This window comes from Melanaphis sacchari, unplaced genomic scaffold (genome assembly GCF_002803265.2).
Source record: "Melanaphis sacchari strain LSU unplaced genomic scaffold, SCAv2.0 Contig128_pilon_pilon, whole genome shotgun sequence".
NCBI lineage: Eukaryota > Metazoa > Arthropoda > Insecta > Hemiptera > Aphididae > Melanaphis > Melanaphis sacchari.
The window spans coordinates 411,849-422,905 of record NW_020270519.1 but is presented as its reverse complement, the minus strand read 5'-3'; the positions used below and the strand labels follow the sequence as shown (position 1 = coordinate 422,905).

Sequence of the window (11,057 nt, the reverse complement as noted above, 5' to 3'; positions counted from 1 at the left end):
CATATTGAAATTGGAGGTATCTAATTAATATATAATAATAATTTTTATATCAACAAATAATTTTAAACAATATATATATATGTAAATTACAAGATAATTAAAATTAATTATGTTTTTCAAAAATTCAATTAACAAAAATATAAATATCTATTTAAACTATTAGAAATGTTAACACTTATTCATCTCTGGTCAAATGATCAGGACACAATGATTCGTTATTGGGACTTTGTACTTCTTCACCGGAAGAGCTCTGATTAATTTCCCAGTTATCTATAATAATAAAAATTACAATTTTAGTATGCAAAAACTGAGAATAAAATTTGATTTGATTTAAGTAACTTTAATATTTGATTGGGATATTACTAAAAATATCTTATCATATTTACATTAAAATGATTTAGGAATAATAACATCAGTGGCGTAAACTGGGTGATGCAAATGCAGCACTTGCACCACCACGGCACCACATCTTAAATGTGGTAGTTCAAAGGTATGTTTTTGCACCACCAGAAAATCATTGAAATATATAATATATAAACAGGAACATTGTTTCAACTTAAAATAAATAAAAAGAAATTGTTGATTGTTTTTTTTATTAATATTATAATAATAAAGGTTTTACTGCTAAAATAATTCAAAATGTATTTATTATTTAAAGAAATATATAGTTTATTGGGAAGGATTTTGCTTAGGAACTTAGATTATTGATGTGTTGGAAATTATAGGTTGAGAATATGCCTCCGCACCACCAGAAATTGAACCCAATTTACGCCACTGAATAACATGAAAGTAAAAAGGCTATAAATATGTAAATAGGTACATATAAGATTAAAAGATATTTGAAATGTAATTGGTATGTCAGCAGTGATGATTATTAAAACACTTTGTTGAACATAGCTTGTAGAAATTTAAGCAATGTAATTATTGAATATAGAAAAATCAATTACCTATATATGCGTTGTCCACAAAAACTGAATTGATTAAATCTTCAAGATCATCCGATATATCTGACATATCCAAAAACCTTATGATCAAATAAAAATATTAATGTTTGACATAATTATGGTTTGATTGTAAATATAGTTTACCTATTTGATAAATTTGTATTTAATGTTTCTTGAGTTACAGCCTGTTCATTTGTCTGTAGACATAATAATAGTATTCAAATAAAAATCAATAATTATTTTTAAATTATTTACGTTTTGTATGGGGTTATGTAGTCCACGAACTGTCGTAGTTTGGTGAGACAAATCATCAAGTCTACTTTCCGACATTCTTAGATTTATTGGATCTGACGAACTTGCCAACTCACTAGAAGATTCTGAAAGTTAAAATACTAAATTATTGTCGTGAAGAATACATTTTAATGTTAATGAATGTTTGAAAAAGAGGGTTAATTTAGTAACTATAGTGCTAGATTTTATTTAGTCTGACATTGATAATAAGATCTATTAAATACATTTACATCTTACATTTTTTAATAGTATCAAAGATACAGTAAATACACAATAGTATATATTGTATCTTAACATTTTCTTTGATATACTAGTATCTTTTTAATTATTTAAAAATGCATATTGTAACTTATGCTTGTTGTGTAGGTAACAAACTAATTCTACACAAGTTAAACTTCTTTGATATAACTAAATCTATTTTGAAACGTTACCTACATGAATTCTTATTGCATGTCAAATATTGATAATACATTTAATATCTATTCAAAAATATTGAAGTAAATTACATCTTGTATTAAGATAGGTACTTTCTTTAAAATAGATGTTTTTCCTGTTTATAATAGTATTAAAAACAGTTTGAACATCTGATTAAATGATCTTTGAAAAAAATTATCAAAACACCAGACTAAATAAACACGATACTGCAGCTATGCCATTAAGCTAAATGTTAAACATAAAAATTGGATTAAAAAGTTATAAATATTCAACAAATATTAATTTTAATTTAATTAGTGTCAATTACATTTTAAAATATCTTATTTTTTTAAGTTAATGGTAAGTGATTATTCAAATTAATAATTAATAGTTCTTAAGTGAAACAATGTTTTTAAACCATGGGGACCTTCAGTATTAAAATATTAATAATAACTTTAAATTAGCCTACCTGGTTGAGAATTACGCATAGCATTTTCCAATTTTTTCAAGCGAAATCTAATGGTTAAAATAATAAATAATTTAAGCATTAATTAGAAAAATTATGTATTATTGAATACTGGGTTAGTAAACGATCAATTATTTATAAAACTTTAAAATTACTTTGCTTCAGTTATTTCATATTGAATTTTATTAACCATTTGTGAATTTTCAGAAGTTCCTGATAAAAAATGAAAATTATAGCATCAAAAATGTACATTGATACAAAAAAAAAAAACTGTTGAAGGTGTAAAATGTTGTAAATCAATTAGTACCCACTTAATTTGTTAGGTGAAGTCAATTGATTTTCTCCCATGTTTCTTAAACAATTTTCCAAACGAAAATCTGAAATATAATACTTGTTGCAATATTGTAATAGATAAACAAAAGTTAAATTGAGGAGAAATTAAAATTAACAAACCTGATGGACTTGAATGTTCAATATGGTCTAGAACAATGCTGTTGACATTATTCATATGAATAGGACTAGGTCTATCTGGGTTCTAAAAACAAAACAAAAACAATTAAAATAATAAGATTAATAGGTTTTACAAGTTAGATAATATATAAACAACAAATAATTTACATCTGATTCTTCAAAAAGGCGACTAAGTCTTTCAAACATGGATTGTGCAGTTTCACCTTGAAAACGATTTTGGAATTCATTATCATATAAAGTTTGTATTGATAATGGAGGATGAACCATATTAGAAGCAGTTTCGCACGATGCTCCTTGAACTTCTTGATCTTTGATTGGACTCTTAAGATGTCTACATCAATTATTTAATTGTTAGTCAATAGTTATTGCATGCGCTTAAATTATTTAATTTATAATTTTATCTAGGAATAGGAAAATAAAATATATTTTAATAGTTTAATTTAGAGTAACCTAATAACTGAAAGAGGTGCTCTATTTTCCTTTTCATTAGATTTTCAATAAATATTTTTATTTTCTTAATAAAACTCATCATATAAAATGTCTATGTAGGTTCCTGGTATTCTTAGTTTCTTACCCAGTTGTTTCTGCACACTCAAATTCATCTAACAATGATTGTATTTTAATTTTAAGCTTCTTCTTTGGACTTGGAATTTCTCTACTAATAGGTTTAACTTTAGCAGGGATTTTCTATAAGAACATTAAATGTTTATAAATAACTAAATATTTCAATCAATTAATAATTTATTTAAATGCTATAACATTTGTTATAAAAGCAGTCAAAAATACCTGTTTTAATTCTTCAAATTGCTGTAAGAGTACAGATCTCTCAAGTTCTAATTTAGATAAATACCACTGTTGTTCTCTACATTTTTGATAGTAAGTAGGTGGTCGAACACTAAATCTGTTTAAAAAATAAAGATAATAATGGTCATAGTAACAAAAATTTAAAATTAAATCATTAAAATAACTGACTTTAAAATTAATGTATCTTGTTGTAAAAATCCTTCATTAATTAATAAATCAAGTCTAAAAAATCTATTATATCCCCAACATTCTCCAATTTCAAAATCTGATGTGAATTCTCTGAGTACATTTTTAGATTTATCGTTGATTTGTTCATTTAATTGATTAACCATTTCAATGCGATAATCATATCTAAAACAAATTAATATTTATAACAAAAATAGTTTACTTCTGATGAAAAATGGCATAACAGATAGAACAAATAGTTAATGTTCTAAGAGATTTTACAGTAACAAATAAAAATAAATAACTAACCTAGATACTCCAGCTGGTCCAGATGTTAACTCTAAAAACACGGATAAATATCTATCTCTCACAATACCATTGCCATTAGGGTATACTTTAAGTCTCCAACTGACACCATTGCAACCAATTGGAAGTGAATATATGGGTTCAGACTGAACCATTTTGTCAGAAAATGATTTAATTATTAAATTACCTCCTTCAAACTTTGGTATAACTTCACTAATAATTAAAAATAAATAAACATATTTATTTTATTTAAAATAAAATTATTTACCTATGAAAATCTGGATACACAGACATAAGGACTGGAGATTGCTTATTTTGCATTGCAGAAATAGTTCTTTTAAATCTTGGAGCATTATTAATTAATTGTGACATAGGCATACGAGATATTTCTAAATCACAATCATGCAAAAATTCCTCTATTTGCTCAGATTCATTAACTAGATGATTTTTTTGAGTTAATAAAGTAGTAAGTTTGTTATTGAGATCTTTTTCTAAATCAATCATCATACACTCCACAGCTGTGCGTATTTCTCGAACTTTTTGCTCTTTGGCTTGTTGTACTAGTTTAATATTTTTATCCTAAAAAATAAATAGAATAATTTGATTAATGAATGGTTTTGTTTCATAACCACATTATTATATCGATAGTTATATTATGATTGTAGTAGCTAATGTATTAGATTTATATTTCTATTTCTGATAATAGGTAAGCCATCAAATATTACTGAGCTACAGATTTTCCGGACAAAATAGAAACATTTCATGGAGTGAATATCCAAGGTTTAAATCAGTAGGAAAATTGAATTAATTTAATTTATTTACTATGAATTGGCTTTATAATTTTTGTGTAGATAAATGTATACAAAAAATTCCAACAATTATGATTCAACATTGTAATAGAAATAGAAATTATATAACATACATTTAAAAATAATACTTGAAATATTTTTTTAAGGTTAATTAATTAGAATATAGATATAAATAAAGACCTTAATTAAAAAAAAAAATCAGATATAGTTATCATAAACACCTAATAAACATTAAAAAAATTATTGTTTTTTAACAGTATTTAATATTTAAATTAAAATACATACAAGTTCCTTAATGTCTTTCTTAATCATTTCTTCTTTTGTTTTAAGGTTGTCACAACTCTCACCCAGTTGAGCTATTGTTTCATTATAAATGTCTTCAACAGGTCGGAATGAATGACCATTATGAGCTGAATTGTCAAATAGAGCACATCGATGACAAATAGTTAAATTGCATGGAATGCAGAATACAGACAATTGTTCGTTGTGAGTTTCACATCTAATATAAAATTAAATTAAATTAAAAATTTTAAATAATTTTTTATTAGTAATAGTAACTTTTTTGTTAGTTAGGTACCTTTGTTCTTGGCTCTGCCTTATACTTCCTACATTGACAGTACTATTCAAACAGTCAAGTTGTTCAGATAAATCTTCAACCCATCTACAGTTGACAATTTCATGTAAATGTAATGTAGCTCTACAATGTGGACATTGAGATCGTTGTTCGGTAAGCCATCGGCGCATACAAGAGTAACAACATAATTTTGAACAATGTGGACACAAATGTGCATCTTGTATTTTCTCCATGCAAATAAAACATTTGAATGTTTCTAGTAGAGTCTTGAAATTAAAAATTATTTTTTTGGTTAGATAATGAATTAATTTAAGCATTAATTTTATTATACATCAATTATGACGTGTGTAAAGGAATCCACAATCAATACTTTTTTCTTCAAATAGATTTAATTATTTAAATAAATATCTAAAGTCTATGTATACTGAACAATAGTGAATTCAATTAACAGTTTTACAGCCCTGTTAATTAAATTATTTTACAGTAAATTAATAAATGGGTAATTTTTATTTTCACTTTTGGTGCTTTTCCCAATTTCAAATAAATATTAGTATAAGTGGTTTTAAAATAAACATACTAATAAATAATTTTACTCGAATAGGCATAAAAGAAATAAATGGAAAAATAACACATTTTTTAATATTAACTTAGAAATTGAATAAGTATATACTACATACGGAGTAGTGTTTAGTAATTACCTATTTAAGCTTAAATTAAAAATACCATCTAGTAGGTCATAACCCGCTGTGAGATCTGTATGTGCACTGGACTATTGACCCACAAACGAAATAAATAAAAACATTAAGTTCTAAGTAAAAATTAAATTCTTTTTGGGTAAATATAGTTAAGTGAAATAATATGATAGATTAATATACCTGTAAATATTCCGGATTGGGTGCCACGGCCATTACGATTTTTAAGATTTTATTCAGTAGGTAGGTGTATTCAGAGTAAATATTCTATCGATAATTTAGTTCTACCTGTAACGTTTCTTAGCTACCACCGAGTATCGGAGACGGAACAATTTATTAATAATAATATCATAATAATAAATTATTATATTGATTAATTAAATAAACGATGATATCATTATAATAGTGTTTTATATTATTATAATATTGTGGCGTTTGGCCCGGACGCTGTCAACGTACGAATCGTAATTTTATTTTTAAATTATAGAATACCGGTTAAACGCATAGGAATGACCGACACGTAACTATCGCCCATCGGAACATTCTGAACGGGGGAATGCCATCTGAAACCTGAATATTGTGCATTTATATACATTATTATTATATACCTATCTACGTATCCACGATAGATACGAGTAAATACGACCCGTTATACGACGGTCGACGAGACAATAATCAATCGTCGTCATATGACTGATAAAAAAAATAATCCCCGGTATCAAAATTCACAGGCCTAGTCGCAGCGTCGAGGGTTCTCAAAATGCGTGCAACGCGTATTTCAAGTAGACCAACATTAATATTGCGCCAAACGATCGGCTATACTGTCTATTCTAAGACCACAGAAGTAGGTACATGTAGAGACCTACATAAACACTGTGTTATTACAATTACTTATTAGTTATTAGTTATTACCTAGGTATATAATATTATGAACGATATGAACTACTTATGAGGTTTGTTGTCTGACGTTTATGAATAAGAGACTTTTGTCTTTTGCGGCGGTTAGAGTTTAAATAAAATAGAATTGTATAAGTTGCAAAAGATAATTTTTTAAAGTATTTCAAAGGAACAACAATCGATACAGGTACAGACATTGTTTTTGAAAGCATTTGAATATATGTGACATCATAAAGGTAACCTACTTATGAATAATATTTGTAAATAAATTCAAGTATACCTATATATTATTATAATACTATGATAGGTATCTTATAAGTAATTTATGCAGATAATAATGTTAAAAAACAGCATTGTGAGTAACATCTTTTAATAGATTACAAGCCACAAGGATTAAAGTATTAATACTCGATTTTTATTTTTCATATTCTTTAAGCTAAAAATAAAGTTGTTTTTTAAATTAATATACGGGTATTAGTGATGATCAAAACAAGACCAAGACCAAGATTTTCAAAATATTGGTCTTGGTCTTGCAGACTCAGTATTGGTCTTGGTCTTGGGTATACACGTTAGTATTGGTCTTGATCTTGCGCAAGACTCTTGCTATTTTTACAAAATGTATAAAAAAAAATTAAATACCTGTGTGTGGGTTTTTTAGCAACGACCTTTAAGATGAAACTTAGGTCTAATATATAATAAAATATATTAATAATTCAAATATTAACATAAAACAAGTCAAAAATAGTAATTTTTATTACTAATTATTATTTATTAGTCATTAGTCATTACCTATAATGATTATAAAAAATTAATTGTTAATTGTTATATTTTTTTTAATGTTCGCTTTAACTGCAAATAATAACAATAAAAACAAATGTATGGTTTGCTCCAAATATTAAATTGCTTAATAATTATATTTGTCATAACTTATAACTTATAATGATGATATTTATTATTTAGAATTAAAATTGTATTCTTCTTTTATTCACTAGTACAGTATACTAAATGTTTATGTTTCTTTTAATATATATTTGTAATTAATATTTCATTTTTTTTTCGGAATAACGTGCATGAAACTATTTATAGGTATGCTATAAGATAAACAAAAAAGATTATGTTTAAAATTAAAAGAACGTGCTACGTGCAATCCATATAATAAAAATATATAACAATATATAGAAAATTTAATAAGTTATTTGTTTTTATTTGATGCTGTAAAATTTATGAAATTTATGAATTGCTACATAGCACGTTATTCCCGCCAACCCTTATTCAATTATAAAAGTGACACTCACGCAAACACTTTATAATTATAAGGGGTTAATAAAGTTCAAAGAAAATTAAATAAAAATGTTATGTTACTGCCTTCTTTTGAGCCATTAGAAACTGAGCCGATTTCTAGGAAGTTTCGAAGTCAAGGGGTTTGTAATTTATAAAATTAATTTATAAGCAGATTATGGTAGTTTTCTAGTTTTAAAAAAAACCATTTAAAAATATAGTACTTATTTCTCAGTATTGATTTAATGCTTAAGTTTTTGTGAAGGGTCCAGTTAGATATATCGTTAATCGTTTAGTGATTTTGCGAGGTGTGATGTTTTTGAATACTTGAATTTTATTTAAACCCCGTACCATTGTTCTTATATTCAATAAGATTATAAGATCTATATATTGTTAGAAAATAATTAGTAGGAACATAAAATTTCGGAAAACATTATTTTTAAATAATTTTAATCATATGAAACTGTATTAATTTAAAAATATATTTTTTTCGAAAATATATGTCTGTTTGAGAATTAAACCATTGACGAGTATTATTTTATTTGAAACGTATCTATTTATCGGAATATATTGATAAAAGTATATACATAGGATTCTATATTAATATAATGATAAAAGTTTACAACTTAATACCAATTAAATGGTATGATTTATTTAGTGACAGTTTTATATCTAATTATGTGGGGCTTCTTTGTATTTAATCATATGCATTGATCGATACCTATAACTAGCCCACATTCGATAATTGCTGTTATTTTTGTTTATTGCTCAATTTAATTTTCTCCATATATATATATATATATATCTATCTACTATTATAAAAATTGCTTTTGTGTTACCTACACTTAGCAGATCCAGCAGGCTAATAAATATAGTAAAAAAAAACTAATCTCCGTAGTTGTTCAAAATTTATAAATTTTTATAAATTTACTATCATAACATGGTATTAACAGTGCCGGATTTAGAACAGATGTCGCCCTAGGCCCTTTAAAATATGCTACTCCTACCCCAAGAAAAAAAAATTTATTTATTCCTCAAATTCATGAATTGATTTCTATGTTTTTTAAATATATAAATATATATATTAAATATTATATAATATTTTTACGCAGTTACATAAATGCATAAAGTGTTTATATGATTTTTTTTCCATTTAAAATTTGCCACCCTAAGCCCAGGTAAGGCTTCATGGGCCTAGGCGTAAATTCGGCCTGGGGTATTAAATAGGTACGATAAATTTATAACTATAAAAAAGAGTTCACATGCATATTCTGTTTTTTATTGGTATATTTAGCATATAGTCTATATAATATGTAGTTTGTTACCATATAAGTTATAAGTTATAATTCGCAAATTTTCTATCGATCAATTTCGGTTAGATACCTACTAAATTATTGTGAAATTTGAATAAATTAAAAAATACCAAAGTACCGCATATAAATATCAGAAATTAGCTGATTCTGAAAGGCGACAATGAATTAATTCTTTAATTTTTTTCTTTTCTTGAACTCCGTTAAAAATAAGCTGCACAGATTATTAACAAAGTTAATAATTATCTTAACGGAATCATAATAACTATTTATTTCTGTAATCAATGACAACAATATAATTATACATAAAAAAATAATAGTTTTTCGTGAGTCAACTACGAGTATATTCAACATTTATACACTAAAAATTAAGAAAAATTTATAAAGTATAGCAAATTACACTATAGATCTTACTGAGCCTATATTGACGAAAACCGTATGATAATCAATCGAAAACTGAGAATTTTCTTAAGGATCGTCCCAAAATTCGTTTTAAATTTTAAATTTTATATAAAGTAGTTATATTTTTTAATTTATTACAGCTAATCTTGTGCAGCGTTGGATACTTGATCATGATAAATTAAAATAATGTTAATGGATTTACTCTTTATAAAACTTCGTTAATTTCCTTGATAAATTATAACACATATAGGCTAATACATAAATATTCGAATACATAGTACCAGTACCTAATCTTTTGAATTTTTCTGTCATTTTATTAGCGTAATAATAAATAATATAGAAAAAAATAACTATCAACTTCCAGAAATGTCATTTTGCGCAGCTGTTCTGGTATCAAGTCATAAAAAAGTCGAAGGGAATGCTTTTTATGTAGTTTCGAAAGTAAGGGAAATCCTTAGTTTTTTTCACCATTTAAATCTGTCACCCTTACTTGTATCGATAAATAAAAAAAAAGAAAGTATTAATTTTTAAATGTCACGTCATATTATATAATATATTATTATACGACTAAATAATTTCGTTGTTTTTATAACATAAACTGTTGGATGACACGTGATACTATAACAATTGGGTCACGTTTATATATAAAGGTATCTACTATGTCATAGCCCATAGGTGTAGGTTAGGAATAGTAGGATAACGGATCAATGAAGTTATTCGTTTAGTTGAGACTTTTATATATAGACAATTGACATGCGACCATAACGACCGATATACACGTTGTTTGACTACTTTAAATCCGAATTCTGTAACTATATTATAGGTTATAAGGGTTATGTGACTCGTGAAATGTTAAGCTGTCACGATTCACGAAAAACAACGAACGTATTATTATTTATAACAAATCCTTAGTGAAGTTAAAGTATATATTTCAAGAAATTTACTATGATATAGGTTTATATTTATATAATAATAATACAAAACAATTGTGAATAAAGTGTGATGGATATTAGTGATATTACATTTTTCTTTTACAAATACTTATTTAATGTCTCGATTTTATATGCGAGTAACAGAATATTTACAACAATTCAAGCTTGTTCGTTAATTTTAACAGTAAAAAAAATTTAGCTATATCAATTGTATATAGGTGCTTGTGTTCTGTTGGAAATTTTTTCTGATAATATAATTTTAAAGTGGGGCTTATGAGTACTTTAAAATTATAAAATTTTAC

The 11,057-nt window shown here is 25.6% G+C and overlaps 1 protein-coding gene across 2 annotated transcripts; it reads right to left on the bottom strand.

The window, feature by feature from the left end:
* Positions 1 to 104: 104 nt before the first annotated feature.
* Positions 105 to 6,614, bottom strand: LOC112591032 (E3 ubiquitin-protein ligase TRIM37-like). Of its 2 annotated transcripts, XM_025334668.1 has the most exons (17): positions 6,120 to 6,613; positions 5,248 to 5,510; positions 4,956 to 5,169; positions 4,130 to 4,440; positions 3,865 to 4,074; positions 3,559 to 3,741; positions 3,373 to 3,487; positions 3,161 to 3,273; positions 2,734 to 2,917; positions 2,569 to 2,650; positions 2,427 to 2,492; positions 2,271 to 2,328; positions 2,119 to 2,165; positions 1,200 to 1,321; positions 1,089 to 1,141; positions 948 to 1,024; positions 105 to 270 (listed from the first exon to the last, which is right to left on the bottom strand). In XM_025334668.1, exons 1-17 carry the CDS (start codon positions 6,150 to 6,152, stop codon positions 176 to 178), a joined length of 2,226 nt encoding a protein of 741 aa, XP_025190453.1. In that variant the 5' UTR covers positions 6,153 to 6,613; the 3' UTR covers positions 105 to 175. The 2 variants fall into 2 exon arrangements, with proteins under 2 accessions (XP_025190453.1, XP_025190454.1); XM_025334669.1 differs by lacking the exons at positions 105 to 270; positions 948 to 1,024; positions 1,089 to 1,141; positions 2,119 to 2,165 and having other exon boundaries at positions 1,228 to 1,321; positions 6,120 to 6,614.
* Between the last annotated feature and the right edge of the window lie 4,443 nt (positions 6,615 to 11,057).